General features: G+C 37.1%; 1 protein-coding gene across 6 annotated transcripts in view; it reads left to right on the top strand.

Annotated features, from left to right (window-relative positions):
• Nucleotides 1–17,343, top strand: part of SEMA5A (semaphorin 5A) — a 354,504-nt gene that overhangs the window by 277,101 nt on the left and 60,060 nt on the right. For all 6 annotated transcript variants that reach the window (XM_087760523.1, XM_087760512.1, XM_087760495.1 and 3 more), the window contains one exon: nucleotides 563–710. In XM_087760523.1, the coding sequence (XP_087616649.1) occupies nucleotides 563–710 (148 nt within the window). The remainder of the gene's footprint in view (nucleotides 1–562; nucleotides 711–17,343) is intronic.

The following is a 17,343-nucleotide window of genomic DNA, read 5'->3' as shown; positions in this document are numbered from 1 at the left end:
GTAATAACATTATGAAAACAGTACAGTTCTTTATGCCTAGAATCAGTGTTTTAGCTTTTCTTTTACCCATAAAAGTGGATACACTGTGGAAAGCAAAAAGCAAGTTTAGCTCTCTGAAGAGGAGAGAGAGAGATCCTAATCAATGCTTAGCTGGAGACTGATAAAAGACTGCCTGCATAAATGGTTGCCTTCCGTTTGGTTGACTCACTTCTGCCCCAGATGTATAGACACAACTGTTTTTAACAAAATAGTTGTCAACCTTGCTTACGTGCTCGCAGTACAAGAACATGATTGTATCGCCTGGATTGTATAAAGGCACTGAATAAAGCAAACAAATGCTTCACCCACAGAATTATGGCCTAAAAAAAATCTCAAATGTTTAAACACTCTGTGCAGTGTGACAACTGTTATTTCAGTGCTTTATGAATAGAGAGGGGCCCTTTGTATAAAATCTTTCCCTGTACAAACATCCCTCTGAATAATGCAAATGAGGGACTTTTGGGGGAGGTCTTGTCTTGGTACTAAATAGTTTCTTTGCCTCCTTGTTTTCCTCTTCTCACAGGTACTGCAATGAGCATTTGTTGTGCCCCCCTCATGTGTTTTGGACAAGCTGGGGTCCATGGGAGCGCTGCACTGCTCAGTGCGGAGGAGGGATCCAGGCGCGGCGTAGGACATGTGAAAACGGTCCTGACTGTCCTGGCTGCAGTGTGGTAAGTAATTCTCAGCTTTCCCTTCAGCAAATACCTATGGTCATATGCCATGGATGTCCCTATGTGCATAGGGTGAATGTCCCTATGTCCATCTGTGTATGTCTGTATGTTGTACCCCTAACATGAGTGACCAGAGCGTGTTTGTCTCTGTGTTGCTCGTGTGTGCTGAAATCCACGCTGTTTATCAGTCAGAAATATATATAATTCATCTTTTTCACAATATCGTCTAGAATATGAGCTTCGTGAGGCAAGGTTGGTGCAGATGTGGATGTGTCCTTGACAGGTTTATGATGGTTTTTATTTTTATCACCAGAGTACATAGGAACTCTAGCTATGAGCCCAGGACTCTAGTGTATCAGGTCCTGTGCAGCACAGAAAAAGATAAATTTAGAATCTAAATACATCAAGAAGCCAATAAGTGAATACATGGAACCACCAGGAAGTGCTGAAGTAAGCTTGAATAGCAATAGTGATCTTGGCACGGCAGCAGCCTAGCAGTCGTCAGGCTTTGAAGCTGTAGTGGGACGATTTTGAATGAATAGAAGTGCTTTATGGATACTCAGTTTATGAAGAGAAACATATGGGAAAGCAGATAGGGGCTTTTTCTTATATCTGAACAAATACAGGTGGTAGGTTTCATGTGTTGGGAACATCAAAATGGGACATTGTTTTCTTGAAGGTGAATGAGATGATGCATAGTAGTATATGGGTGAAGCAGAGACATATAGAGAGCAGGGTGACACGTTCACTGCAGCACACTGGGAAGATAACCTCGGTGTGAGTGTTCTGGAATGGATAACACTGTCAAAGCCAGAGGAAAGAATATTGTTGCAGGACAATGAGAAGCTGAAGCAAAGTCTTAGCAACTGTAGGTAAATATCAGAAGATGAACCTTGGAGTGCTTTTTCATGATAATTTGAATTCTAGTGGTGGGTTGTCACTGAATGGGGTATTACGTAGAAAGCATAACCTGGGTGAAAATTTGAAGTGGCCAAAACTGCAGAAGACAGATTCTACTGGTGAATGATAGATGGTGGTGTTAATCTCCCCAGTGACCAAGAATGAGCACAGTTCAAAGGAAAAATGAGAGTTCGGTTTTAGCCATGTTGTGCTTAATGGCCAGGCCTAATGTTGCACACTGAGAAACATGTACTCAATTTTGTTCCAGAATATTAAAGAGGTAGAAGAAAAATACATTTTTTCAGATATTCAACCATTTTTTATATGCCTTCATTTCAGAGACTAAGCTTAATTCTGAGGTTTGTCATCATCTGTGGTCTATTTGTTAGACTGGCAGTAATTCAATACTAGAGAAAGGATCATTTATTACCTTTTTCGAATTTTAAGGTTTTGTGCATTTTCCCAGCATTTGTTCTCTTTTTAACATTCATCCTGGTGGTAGAATTGCATTTTCAGTAGATTGAAAACATCCAACAGGTGTTCTTGTCTTTCAGTTGAACTTTAAGAATTAACCTAATAACTTAGAATTATAACACATTTTCCAAAATATTTGTCTCCCCCTGATGGTACACAAAAAAGCAAACATATGGTCTAGATTTATTGTTAGACGTTGCTGACTAGCATAGAAAAGAGCACAGTCTGAAGGTTTTCTGTCTCAGTCGTCCCTGTTTATCCCATACTAATGTTCGTGAAAGAAAGCAGTATTTTGTTTTGCACAGAATCTTCACATGGTCTGAAATGAAAAATACGTAGTTCTAATTTTCTCGGGAAGCTCCATGACGAAATTAGGAAAACCTTTACTGTAAACATTTTTTAATTATAACTTATTTGAGATTAATGTTACCCGGTTTTGTAATTTATTACCAGTCTTAGCACATTGTCTCTGCTGTGTCACAAAACGGTTACCAGTTCAGCTATGGAAATGGTTTTGGGTTTTTTATTAATTTGAAAGTTATCGTGTTGATGGTTTCAAAAAAATGCTTAGCTTTGGAGTACGTAGTTGTCTTGCTAATACTTAGGCACCGATGGAAACCAACCTAAAGTAGAAATCCTCTATAAACCCTGGTGTTCTTGCAAGACAAAGGACTCGGGTATAAAGTCTGTGTTCTCTTTAAGTTTCAGTGAATTTGAACCTGGAAGTTACCTGTCTTGAGTCAAAAGTTTTGCAGCTATAGTAGGACCTTGTCAATAAGTGATCTGGAGAAGAAAATACTTTGTTTCTTCTAAGAGTTTGTTTCATTAATTTAGGAAAGAGCAATCTGAAATATTTTTATGCCTTCTTGTAATTGTTGAATGGATGAAATATTTATATTAATAAAACCCTAATGAATGAGGAGCAGGGATATCAAAACTTGCTTATTCGTCAGAGGTTCTTCTGTTTCAACCAAATTTTTGTGTAATTCTCGTAGGTATGTATACTTCAAAACAATTAGAATTATGGATTTTTACCATAGTGAATAAAAGAGAGATTATTGTGCCTTATTACTACTAATTTCCCATCTTTACTGGTTGTAGAGGTACTAAACTTAGGTGGTGAAAGATATTTACTGAATTTAATTTGGTTTTAAAATCTTTTATTCTGAGTATCTCAGAGCACTTGGAAAGCTAATAATCTTGGGAAAAGTTGCAAAGAAAGTGGTAGCAATCTACCCTGTCTACTGGATATCTGATCTGGAGTAAAAGATGTTAGGAGCCAAATTTTCACCAAGTGAATTAAAGGCATAGCTGAAAATAGACTCAAGGACTTAAAATACCCAGTTCTCTCTTTCAACCATTACATGATAGCTTTAATCAGAAAGGAGACTCCAGGTTTCTTACTTACCTTCAGTGAGGATGAACTCCAGGAAACTGTTACAACGTTTGAATGGCATAAGTTGCCGTAGGTCTTCTGCAGCTGTGTAGTTCAGAGTCTGTGGTCTGTAAAGTCAAGACTTGTGTTCGCAAAAAGTGGGAAAGAAAAATGTGTAGATAGAGGACTGGAGAACATATTATTTAAGAAGATAATAACTATGTTAGGCTTCATTTCATCTTGAAATGAAAAGAAATTTTTGATGCATCAGAAGTGTAGGGTGGACTAAATGCTGTCTTGGGACCCCTTTCAACTATGCCGATTCTTTGTTTTTAGAACCATTTTTCAATGGGGGGTCGGGGGAGAAAAACAACAACTGTTTTTATAAGGCTTAAGAAAGGAAGTCTTACAGCTCGTTTGCCAGCAGTATCAGGGCACCAGATTTTATGTTGTAGCAGAACCTACCTCTTCTGTTTTCCAATCTGCAACCAGGCTGTGAGACTGCAGTACAGTCAATCCTAATCTATTTAGCTGTTCTCATTTTGCAGCTTTTACCATATTCATGGCTGTTGTCTGTGTCCACCTAATGATTTATACTACATGATTTTTACTGAGCATTTTTCCTTCCTTTTAGTTTGGTTGTATTGCTCTTAGTCTGTAGTATCACAGCAGATGGCTACTGCCTGTGTTTTGCTTTTTTCCATGTTTCTCACCAGTTGATTCCGTGGTTTTATCTGTCTTATAGCAGAAATCAACCAAGGCACTTGAATATTTTTTATCAGAACTCAGTAGTGAGTTCCCTGGAATTCGTGCAAACTTACCATCTTATAAAATAATAATGATAATAATAATAAATCTTTTGATGCATATGAATATTCCAAAGAGAGAAAAACATGATGATATTTTAAAGGTCTGTCTCTCGCTGAAGTGCACTCAATACATGAGAATAGGTGCCCAGAGACTTAGGACTGAAAGCATTTACATTGAATATAGAAAACCATAAATCGTTATGATATAGGAGAATTAGACCACAGAGACTCCTAAAGGTCAAAAAGATGAAGCTTGAAATCAAAATGTGGAGCCATAAGGACCTGTCAAGGTCTTTACGTTAAACAAAGTTAGTAAAGAATGCTTGAAATCGTCTAATAAGAGATAGGACCATCACAGCCAAATTTAAGAGCAGCTAAAATCTGGTAATAGAAAGCTTAAGTGGATCACAAAACAGGTATTACTCTCATGTAGTCAGGTGATACATATGCTAGAGAAGGAACTGTGGAATTCTGTGGACTGTGCTAATATGACTCAGAGGACAAATATCTTGAGATTTTACAGTGTACTCAGATAAGTCATACATTTGCTTCAGAAAATGCTTCTTTTCCCCTGAGAAGCATAATCTCAGTTGAATTTTCCTCAGGCCAGTAATAAAAAATAACTTTTTTTGAGAATCATTGCTAGAATAAGAAAACTAGTTCGAGGCTCAAGTTGGGTGACATAGTTTATGTATATTTGTCTGTGTTCTCATTTCAGTAATGCTAACATATGCATTAATTTTAGTTTTTGTAATGGGAGACTGGTAAAGTGTATATATTTTCCATATACCAAAACAAAGCATGTTGGGTTTTTCTGTGGAATAAAAAAAAAAGGAGGAATTTTGTTTATTTCTTAGAAATAGTTTCTAGTGTCACATTCATATTTATTATTATTATTATTATTATTATTATTATTATTATTTCAACATTTTGGAAGTGTGCTGAACACAAAACTTTGGGAAGAAAAACTATCTGTACTCTAAAGTTTCTGTTATGACACAAGATGAAAAGAATGTCTTGGAAAAACAAATGTCAGAAATGTTTTCTTTCATTAAGTTTTTAAAGGGAATTTGAAGATGGAAGGTTTTCAGAAGTACTTTGTCCAGAGAGGACAGAGTCTGCCTTTAAAATACTTGCCATCTCACAAAACAAACTTCAAATGCCTAGTCTAGAGAAAAGGGACCAGAAAAGAAGATTGTTATTATGCTTTTTTTAATGGTTCTTTTTTAAGTTTCCATTTTACCTCTTTGAGTTAAAGAAAAATAAAATAACACATCATCTATTGCAAAACCAGAAAACATATTCTCACAAGCATGAGGTACAAAAAATTGTACTTTTTGTATGACATTTGCCTACTTCATGCTCATTTCCTGTTCCAATCCTTTTTTCTGTCTATAATGTAAAATCCGTTGAGCTGGTTTTTGTATGTTTTAAAAGTTTAGCAAAGTAGAGCTTGTCTTCTTTTGATGCTGCGTATGCTATTGCAATTATAAGCAATGCTAAGTAATTAAAGAGGGTAAAACAAAAAAACCCCAACAAAATCACAAGAAGTAGTTTCAGAAAATGCTAACACATGTCAATTAATGGTACATGTGGTGCTCAACTTTGTCAGTAAAGTGAGTCATCAACTTGACGTGCATAGTCAAGGTAAACGTGAAACATAAACTGGTTGAACTGATGTGCATATGCATCCAAATGTGAGGTGTTGAAGGTAGTCTTTAGCTACACATCCAGTGATCATTTTGCTGTTTGATTTATTTAATTTTTAAAAAGAGGCTAAACTGCAAGTTGTTTGCTTTCTTGCTTAAAACAGAGCAGTGTGAAGCATCCATTTTTTGAGAAACACGTAATTTTAAAAATAATTTAAAGCTGAGAAATAAATCTTCAGCTGGTGGAAAACTGTCACTACTCCACTTCAAGCAATTCAGTTTAACCTGTGACAAATGACACTGACTGCAGTCCTGTTCTGAGGTTCCTATAGGAAGCTCTTTTACGGACTTCCAAGACAGGTACAGTGACTTCTTTTGTGGACCAATGCCAGTTGATTTGAAATCTCTTTCAAATTTAGTTAGAAAGGTTCTCCAGAGTATTCTCACATTCAGGAGCTTTGCCTTGGACATATGTGTACCTGTGATACAGATGATGTGCGTTTGATTCAGAAGTCCAAATTTTATTTAAAAAAACATAGGAAACAAATTTTACTGTAACTGTGCACAAGCCTTCTCAGGACTCTGGACGTAGGGAATGGCCAATGCGCCCCTCAAGTTCGGGGGATAACCAAGTATCTTCATCCACTTAGAGAGTCCTATTGATCAGCGACAGGAGACCTGTTTTGCGACATCCAGAATTTGCCGCACTGTTTCCTAAAACACCACATTCACCAGAGCATGTCCTGTCACAGGTATTGGTATTTGTTGCAGTTTTCAGGGGCTCACATGCTGTAGATGTAGTCTTTGTTATTGTTACTTAGAATCAATTCCTTACAGCCGACTGTATGAGGCTCTGTGTTTGAATTGTGATCATTACTGTATCTGATAACCACAGAAAGCAGAAGTATCTGCAACCTCCTTCATTCTGCACCCAACAGGCACAGTGTTGGGCTCAAGGGCTCAGCATTACGAGACATGAATTTCTACTTCCCCTTGACTCAGCTGGTTTTTGAATATGAATGAAAAAGGAGGAATATATTTAGGAAGGAAGGATGTTGGGTGCTGAGGTTTTGTGCTGCACTAATTTTAGAACAAATTAATGAGTGATACTGAAGCTGGAGGATATTTCCTGGGAACTCATGCTTCATCCAGCCTGAGATTTTTTCATTGCTGTGAACCTAGAACATTCAGTTATCTCTGGAAAGTAACCCATAACTTTGTCATTGTACACTAAAAATCAAAACAAAAAGTAGGTGGCATGGTTTTAGCTTAGTTTCATCAAGTAATAAGGCTTACAGGATCATATGGTAATCTGTCAGGTATTCTTACCCTTCTGCTTATAAGTAAGGAACCCACTTCCCCATTACAACTGTGTTTGATTAGAGGGCTGTCTTAGGTGACAACATGGAGTTGCAACAAGTTGCATGAAAAACAGTGGCCCAATAGAGGTCAAAAACCTAAATTAGTTCCCACCTTGAGAGAAAGAGTTGCAGCTGAGTCCCGTGTTTGGTCCAAGTGGCATCAGGTGCTGGTCAATGAGTGTCCATGTTAGCACATACGTAGCTTGTGACTGGCCACTGCATGTCCTTTAATTTTTAGCAGTAGAACTGCTAAGTCCTACAGGCAGGAGATATGGGAAAGGGAAATGAAAGAAGGAAAAATTTAAAAGACTTTTAATATAAACTTACAGGAAATCAGGCTTCGTTAGTTCCAGTGCTTATGGATGTGCTTATTTAGTATGTGTAGTGTAGCTTTATTTGATACCTAAGTCCATGAAATCAGAACTGACATAAACAGGGACAACTGAAAAAAAAAATTACAGATAGATTTCAGCAGACTCAGGGAATGGGTAATTTTGTGGCAACTGAAATGCATTTTGGGGGAACTTAAGCCAAAAAAATAACAACAGATGTAACACCCCGTGTTTCTACCAATCTGTTCTGGGAGGAAGCTTCTTCCTATCCTCCGTCTAGCAGTCATGGGAGTAGAATACACCAGATAGTCTTCTAGTAGCCCATCTAGTATTTTCTGTACTGTCTCAGAGTCCTGGCTCAGCCCATTAAGGGTCCTGTCTTCAATTGCAACCAGTCTCAGGTGCTAAAAGGAAGATAAGGAATAAGATAAAACCTATGTAGACAATTTTGCATATTCAAAATAATTCTTCTTGACCCCTGACAGCATCTGGCTAAAATTCAAAATATAACAGGTGGTTATAGTAATTATTACACTACAGAAATGCACCAATTTATAAATGGTAAATGTCATAAACTTATATGGATCACTAATTTGAAAGGAAGAACAAAGTAAGCTCTGTCCTGGAGTAATGGAAAGACTAGAGCTGTATTTAATGTTTGTTTTCTTTTGTTTTTAGAAAGGAAAAAAAAAAGATAGCAAGCCTCATTTCCAAATTCAAGGAAATGAAAAAAAGTGATGCAGATAGAGATGGGCTGTTTCACCTGATCTCTTATTTTCAAAATGCTGAAAAACTTTAGGGTAAAAAATAATGCAGATTTAAATGGAAAGTGGAGTGCAATCCCTTAAGATATTGCCAATATAGACCACTTCATACCTTTCTGGCGTTGTTCTTCAAGAAGATACAGGGGTTTCTGACAATCAAAATGGAGCAGCTTCAAAGTATATGGTATTAAATTTGTGATACAGTGTTACAAAAAGGGGTCATCATTAAAGTGATATACTAGCAAGGAGGTGTAGGAGTTAAAAGATGGATAAAGCTAACAGGACATACCAGTGGGTTGTCCTGGAAGGGGAAACATCAGATTATTGGGAGTTTACTCTAGATTTCCTAAAGGAATGACTTTTGTTCTAAGTAATTTGGTAGACAAATTTGCATTACACTTGCTGGTGACCTGAAGTTGTGGGGCATCATCAATACAAAGGTTGATTTGTATTGATGACTTTGAGGGCTGAAGTAATAGAAGTAAAGTGAGTTATAATATAATTGCCAAGTCATGAACTTAACATAAAATTAACAGAAACTCCTGCTCTCACCTTGAAGCAGAGTGAGGAATAAGACAGGAGAATGACCCTGGTGTGTGAGTTGTTTATGATACTAGCTATAAGCCAGAAAAGCTGTGCAGCAGTGAAAAATGTAGGTTCAGTTTTAGCATTGAGGATATTTCAGCAAGGTATTTCCAGTAGAGACAAAAAAGGTAGTCCAGGAATTCATATAAAGTAATCTCAGAAGGGATGACTGTAACAGTCTGGACTGAAGCTCGTTGAAATCACACTTTTTGTTTCACATATTGCAAGTAACGCGATTTCTCCACCACTGCTATTGTCTTCAAAGCTGAGCTTATTTTGAAACTGAATTTATCTGACACCATTGGATCAATGACTGAAGTCATGGAAGCTCATTATGATTTCATCTACAAATTTTCAAAGTTTCTTCCATTACAAAGGTATGTCTTTGTAGGTATGCAAACCCCTTATTTTTACTGTAGGCAGTTCAGTAGCAACCTTAAGTCATTGTGCAATTGCAACCAAAATGGGAAAAAAGGGTGCATGAAGCATGGCATTGAAAATGATCTCAGACACATGATAGAGCTGTTACATAAAATTGTTCTGTAGCCACTTACTGTTCTTAAAGGATACGGCCAGTGGTGGAAGTGAGCTGAGCCCTGGAAAATGTCCCAAAGAAAGGCAAAATATTGGAATTCTGATAAATCAGAGTAGGCAGGGTTCTAGTGTATGAAGGACTAATATATAAAGGAATGATAGGTTTAGAGAGGGAACACTGGGATTTCTGTGCAGCCTGTATTGTAATATACTGAATTTTAAGGAAATATGAAGTCAGTTAAGGGAATTAATTTCTATCCAGGGCATTGTTAAATGATGTAACTTGTTGCAAGAAATTGCTGAGACTTAAATCTTAAGAATCAAAGAAACCCCCCCACAACTAAAATTGTGCAGGATATCAGGGATGAACTAGAATTATAATAGACAAAACCACCCCCGGTTTAGGTAGCATAGTAAATCACATTTTAAAGTTTTAAATCTTTTTCTGAATATTAACAATCAGATTGAGAGCTGTGCTTTGGGCGTTCCACTTATTTCTGTGCTGTCCTTTGACAATAACCAGATCTAGAATGGCATTTCCAGTGTTCGTCTTTGGAAGTGAGTGTTGAATCAGCTTACAACAAATTATACCTCTGATTTATTTTGTTCCTTTTAGGTTTAGCCACCTGTAGTTAAAATGCTACACTGCAAACATAGTAATTGTGTTTACACACTTTATATCAAAAGTGTGCTCACATGTAGACCTGATGGTTAACACAAAGCAGAGTTTTGTTTCAGTATTCTTCACTTTGACCTCAGTAAACTGAGGGACAGATGAAACCTGAATAAGTAATATGCGCTGTTGCCATTATAGCTTCACTACTGCAGCAACTGTTAAAGAGTGCAAGACTGATTTGTTAGTTGAGCTAATTGGCAGCAGTCCTTAGCCATCCAAGTGCAATTAAATGGAACTCCATCCAAATTAATGATATTTATCTGCTGGCTTTTGTTTTCATGTAGTCTCAGAGCATTATAGTAATTTTTAATTTATTAGGCTGTGGTAGGAATTTGCTTTTCGTTGAAAATAGTGTCAGGCAGCCCTATTCTCACCCAGCTTATATCAGGTTGGGGCATTATTTAAACAATTTTTTGAATATTTATTGATGGAGTTATTAAAACTACCTGTTTTTTTCTGCCTGGGTTGATTCCCTCATCCCTTCCACATTCAGTTGTTGGCTTAGAAGACTTCTGCACTAATACTACAGCCACCAAATAAAAGGCATTAAGTTATGCAAAACCTCTGACATTCATCTTAAACAAGCATGTTCACAAGCCTTAAAAAAAGGCAAACATATGTTTTTATTGTGTTTATAACTTATTTTGTATCTTCAGGATGTTGTGACTCAGTCTATTGCAACATTCTGAAATAATAATATTTAGGCCTAAATGAATCCAGTAGATGGGATTGTATTCTTCATGTCTGAGAATATAAGCTTATGCAAACACTGAGCTCATTTACCAGCATACACAGTGATTTGGCCTTGCAGCTTGAAGGGCAGGATGCAGTTTCACAATCCCCCTATTAGGACCCCTTATGGTACTTGAAAGCAACATCACATAGCATATTTCTTTTCTGCCAGAGAAACGCAGCTGAAAGTAAAATTATTAATCCTGCAGATTCCAGAACAGAGTTTTTCTCATTCAATAATACTTGTTACATCATCTGAACCATCAGAAAGGTGAACGAAATTGAAATAATAAAAATGGGCCTTTCAGTTTACATTATGAAAATCTCCAACTTTGTTACTTATAACAATTTCTAGCATGAGAGATCAGTGAAGCATTTACTACTCTGTGAAGATAAAGCAGTTGATTTATCTTGAAATTGGTGAAGCCCCTGTGCAGACTGGGAGTGGTCCAGAAATAAGTCAGTCCCAAAATGCAGTTCTTGTTCTGCTTCGTCAGAGAGGCTCTAGATGGAGAAAAGCAGCTGTAGACTATACCTTTATTTTTCAGCTATCTGATTCAGAGGAAGGACAGACTCACTTTGATCTCTTCGGGCTTTGAATCTATCTCCAGAAAGAAAAGTAGAAAAGAAATGGTAGAGTTGACATGCTAAATCTGCTAGCAATTTACTCACATTTAAAATTAAGAGTTGACCAGGTCCTCGGCTGGCACAAATTGATGAAACCGTGTTGATTCCCTCTAGGATGCACGAGAAAACTTGCAAGTTACCACTTGACATATTAACGTCCAAATTGTGAACATTTCTGCAGAATGAGGCAGTACTAGGAGATCCTAAATGCCTCCATGGTCCCTAGCTCAGGGTACCCTCGTTGGCAGCTCTTTGTGCAGTTCATCCTGCTGTGCCTGTGGCCAGCCGTTTCTTCCACAACATGCCAGCTAGGAGGCTGCGCAAGTATTGAGGAGAAGCAGGCTGTGTCAGAGATAGTACTTGAACCATTCATTTCCTTCATGGATTAGAGAGGGAAAGGAAACTTAAATCTCTCCTAGATCCTATGGCACTACAGCTACTTTGCTAGTTACACAGGCTGGTTTGCTCGGCACCAGGTCAGACATGAGACTGTTATGTAGCCAACATCTGCACATTGCTCGACACAAGACTTTTCTGTGTGATTGCTCCTTTACTCACAAGCAACCCCATTTTTAGTACATGAAGGTTATTTATGAAGGTATTGGCAGATTCCAAGATCCTTTATAAAAGGCCATTTACATGTCGACACTTGTGAGGACATTGTATATGGCTCAGATCTGCAATGTGGGAGCTCGGATAGCATGGCTCTGTCAATTTACTGTTCTGGTAATGTCATACTACTGTGGATGTACCTCTTACTAGCAAAAATTTCGTTTCCCACAGCTGAGTTTATTCTGTCCCCATCCCAATCAACACAAGCTATATGAAAAACATGAGAGTTAGTCAGTAGACCCACATCTCTCAGTGTTGCCTGGCTTAGCTAAGTCGTTTCACAGCCTTAAATGACATCAGCCAGCAGAAGTCCAGAGAGTATGTCTGGCTGTTACTCTATCTAGAAAACCAAGACCTATAATCCCGCTTTAATCTGAAATGAAGTATGTTCACTCTATTTAAAACATGAAAAGAGATTCAGTCAGAAGTTTCAAAAATTTTCAGGCAGTTGCTCACAAAACTAGAATTATGCTATATGCTTTCACATAGGAGAACATAAACCTCTTTGCAAATTCACTAAGCTCCCTATTAAAAACAGTTAATTTATGTATCCTACCCCTTATTGAAAAGCTGATCCAGAATCCCCATTCACATATTGAAGCATTTGTGTGAAATAGCTTGGCAGCATGAATATTTTGTTAAAGAGGTTTTAAAGTACTTAGAAAAAGAAGTAATATCACTGCATATGATCTTCTTCTGAAATGGAAGGCTGAAAGGAATATTAAACATATAGTGAAATCTAGCATCAGCAATTTGGTATGAAGTATAAAAATGATCCATTACACGGAATGCGAGAAAAAAAGCAAATGATGGATTATAGGAATTAATCCATCAAAAACCTTGCTGGGGGTCATATAAATGTAATTTTGAAAAAAGTAAAGAATGCAGTCTCGTTTGGTGTCTTTAGTTAGGGGAATGTTTTCACTTCTTTCTTTTGTTTTCAGAATGACTGGCATTTTATTTACTGGTTAGTTTGCTAAGTAAAACTGAAGAATTATAGCAATATGAGATGCCCTAACTATGAAGTCAAATCTGACTTTCCATGATAGTCCCAAAATGTCAAGAAAAACTAACTTATGTTGCCTTAAACTTCATAGGAAGAATAATATGTATAAACAGAATTTCTGGTGTTGTGAGAGGCAGGTAGGGTGAAATGTGGAGAAGAAAGGAAAATCATGAGAGTGCAAGATTTAAAAAAAAGTATTTGTCTTTGCTAAAGTCACAGAAGGGCTTTGCCTAAAATAGTCAGACAGAGGGATGAAAATAGACTATTAATCTTTTGCCTTTGACAAGGTAGGAACCCTTGATTATTTGGGGGAAATTTATTGATGAGTTTAGTGCTTAGAACTGCATTCTGCCTTCAGTACCAGCCTGATACAGAATGTGCACTTTCTTAACTATATATTTACTCTTTCCCTTTTCCCCTGCAATACCCACTTCAGAGTGTTTTCCTGAAAGTAGACATCATTTTAGATACTACAGTACTTCCCATGCTGTTGAATATGTTTAACCACACAGGTCCCAGCACAGACCATGTTGAACATCTTTCTTTGTGAAAATTGACCATTTATTCCTCTCTTCCATTTCCCATCTTTTAAACAGTTAATTATCTGTGAAAGGATAGTAGCTTTTCTCTTAGCTTGTGGCTGCAAGTTTCCTTAAGAGACTTTGAGAGACATTGTGAAATGTCTTCTTGAATTTGAAGTAAATTGTATCAACTTATCTCCTGTACCATGTGTTTGTTGACTCCGTCAGAGACTCTGATAGGTTTGTAGCTTCCTTTTATAAAAAAGCAGGGTGTATAATTTTGTTCTCCAGTAGATCACATTTGATCCTGTGTCCACAAATTTCATGCTTTATTATGATTTCCCCTGATTTGCCCAATTCAGATGTCATACTCATTGTTTTATAGTTCCCCTGAACTTCCTGAAGTATTTTAAAAAATGACATCACATTTACCATCTTCCAGGCCTCAGACAGGAAGGTAATTTTAAGCAAGAAGCTGTATGCCACTAGTATCAGTTTCCTTATTTTTGTTTCCTTAGTTATATTCTTTGGTGACATTTTTTCTTCATTTTGTCTATTTATTCCATAACATTTTCACCTAACACAGCCTGCTGTGTTCTTGCCATTTCTAAATGCCCTGTGTATGCCTTTGTAATATATTGGTCCTATAGGCTCTGTGGCAATCTTTCTGTCCCTGACGTGCTTGAAATAGGATTGAGTTTTAGCTTTTATACCTTTCAAAGTTCCTCCTTCAATTCTTTTCTGGCCTCTCTTGTTGTGTTTTTACATTTAATATACCGGATTCCATGATTCTTTCCATTCATTTTTTGCTTGTACACAACTTCAGCTTTTTGAAGAGTGGCTTCATGCCTTTAATGACCTTTATCTCTCTACGGTTTAGTTCTGCTGATTTCTTTTTGCCCTTCCTCAGATTTCTTGATTGACATCAAGCGTTTACTCTCTGCCTCTAATACAGTGCCCCCAGTGAGCTTCCTTCCTGTAGCACTCTGGTGGTTCACATCCCTGATTCAGGTCCCTCATCAATAGATGTACTGAACTCAGCTATCTTTGTTCATTTGTACCGCAGAGAAGAGGTCAGGGACTAGTCCCTTAATACTTTTCTCTTGAGTGGAGTCACCTCTCAGGAGAGGAGAAAGCAGCAAAGAAAATTCTTTCATGTTTCTCTGGAAAAAAATAGTTGGCCAAAATACAGTCATTTTTGTCACTGTATTCATATTTCTTAACCTTGGGCATCTAAACCAGGAACTAGTCTGCTTATTCAAGGGTAAAAGGTGAGTTCATGCAGGGGACTTTTCAGAATTGCTGAACTGAGCAATAGCTCTATTACACTTAAAAACCCCCAAACACCCCCTCCCCCCACACTTGCACCTAATAATCTTATGGTGGCTATGAGAGGTCAAGCAAGAGGACTCAGAATCTATGATCTTTGAAAGTCACGGAGAAAATACACCATCTGGTTTCTGTAGCTCTTCAAAATCATGTTATACTTCGTACGGAGTCACAAAGTGGTTTTAGTGCTTGATTGTCACTGCTAAAATGGGGCCTCATCCAAAAAGCATTGAAGTCAATTTAGTCATCTTCTGATTTCAGGGGTGCCTCAGTCAGTCTCAGACTTTGTCATTCTGACTGCTTTTTAAAAAAGATAAGGACTTGCTCATAAATGCATTCCTAACAATCAAAGAATTGGTTAACATTGCCATCAGAGATATTTTTTTATGAATTGGATGCAAGGGGCTTTTGTTTGTTGGCTGGTTTAATTGCCTTTTTAGGCATCTTTTTCTCTCTACACAGTTAAATAAGTATAAACAAGATTTTATTTTTCAAATCTAGCTTTATACTGTAAAATTGTCACTTACCAAGATCCAGTAAAATAGATCTCTTGTGAATCTAAAGTTACCATGTTCTTTAAGTGAAACACCATTAAAGGCTGTGGCAGTATGAACAGTCCCTGATGAATTCACTTTCCAACTCTGTAAATGCACAAAATCAAGTACATACTCGTTGGAATAAGGAACATGATTAAAAAAATAAAAAACTCCAAACCCCACAGCTGGAGCACAGATGCCAACAAACATAACTTTGATGCTTCACAGATGATTTTGAATACAAAGCTGTTCCAATTGATTCCTTCCCTGCATTTTCCTTGGAAAAATGTTAAGTGCTTTGTGGTTTGTTTGTTGTTTGTTTTTTGTTTTTGTTTTTTTTTTTTTTAAGTGGTGAAGAGATTATACAAGTTCATAGAGAAAGAGTTTTCATAAATGGATGCATGCTTATTTGATTCCATTAATTAAAGTTAACAAACCATATGTTCATATATTTTTAAGTGTACAGTACAAACAGTATAGTTTTCAGGGCTTTTCTGGATGTGAGTTTGAATGGTAAATGAGGAAGTGGTACAGTTGTGCTATGGTAGAAAACTCTGGAAGGTTTAACTCTGCAGAATCTATACTATGTCAGAAGACTTTTTTTTTTTTTTTTTAAACCTTAGCAGATAAGCCTTTAAAGACCACCTCTAAAACTTTCCAATTAAAAATCTAACAGTGGAGGCTAACTTTCAGTTACTGCTGAAGTTAGAGAAGGTATGTATCCATATATAGGTATATCTGTGATATATTTTAAATAAATGTGCGTGTGCTCAGGATGTACATGATAGTTGAGCATATTGTAAACTTTTAGTGAGAATCAAGAGCACAGCCATATTGGGAGTGAACAACAGACACCTACATTCTGGGGAGTAGCTTAATCCAGGTTTGTCTGGGTGGCTATCCAAGGTAAAGGGTACTGAAGGAGCGAGCTACAAAACTGATTACAAAATGTTTAAAAGGATTTTTTAGCTTTGACTTGACTGAATCACTACAATTCATGCTGGGGTCAGGCTCTTCTTTGGAGAACGCACATTCACCTAGGTTTCCTGAAAGCCATTTGGTTGTAGAGAGGTGATTTAGAAAAAGAATTACTTTACCTGTTTCAGTTAGTGGCTTAGTTCACAGTATTGTTCTCATTTCTCTTATTTTGAATAGTACCAATCATTGCATGAGCTTAGGATTGTTTCATTCATCAAAAGCAGCAAAGCATGAACGACTTCTATGAATTACTGCCAACAAAATTTGCATCTCAGTCACTGTGAGTCCTGTACAGTCTCAACTATAATTGAAAGTATTGCATAACAGAACTTTGAATCATTATATTGGCACTATTCCAGGTTACAAAGGCGGATTAGACAAAAGACGGCATTACAAAACAAAGGTTTGTCTTAAATGACTTGTTTAATAACAGTGCTGTTATTTTCAGATCAGGGACCAAGGAACAATAACTGTAATGCCTGTTGTACTGGAAGAGCATTTCCCTGTCTTTCTGAATTATGATGTCCCCATTTTATTACCCTTAAACTGTGTTGAGGGCAGAAGAGTACATATTCAAGGATTTAAAGTACTGTAATTAACGTTAAAATGTTCCAGATTTAGAGGAAAGAATTCTCAACACATTTTTTAAATTCAGAGCATTTTTGAAATGGCTTCAAAATTACAAATAAATCTGGAGAATATGTATTGGTGAGGAAGAAGCAAATGAAAGAGCTGATAGTGTAAGATGAATGCAGTTTTACCTATACTAGCACATCCTGCACCTTAGTAGTTCACCACTTGTTTATCATCACAGTAAGGTCTTCAACTAAGGA

This window comes from Nipponia nippon, unplaced genomic scaffold (assembly GCF_047370975.1).
Source record: "Nipponia nippon isolate SJK-2023a ecotype South Korea unplaced genomic scaffold, ASM4737097v1 scaffold_1, whole genome shotgun sequence".
Lineage (NCBI taxonomy): Eukaryota > Metazoa > Chordata > Aves > Pelecaniformes > Threskiornithidae > Nipponia > Nipponia nippon.
The sequence above is the reverse complement of the archived record's forward strand: the minus strand, read 5'-3'. Positions and strand labels throughout refer to the sequence as shown.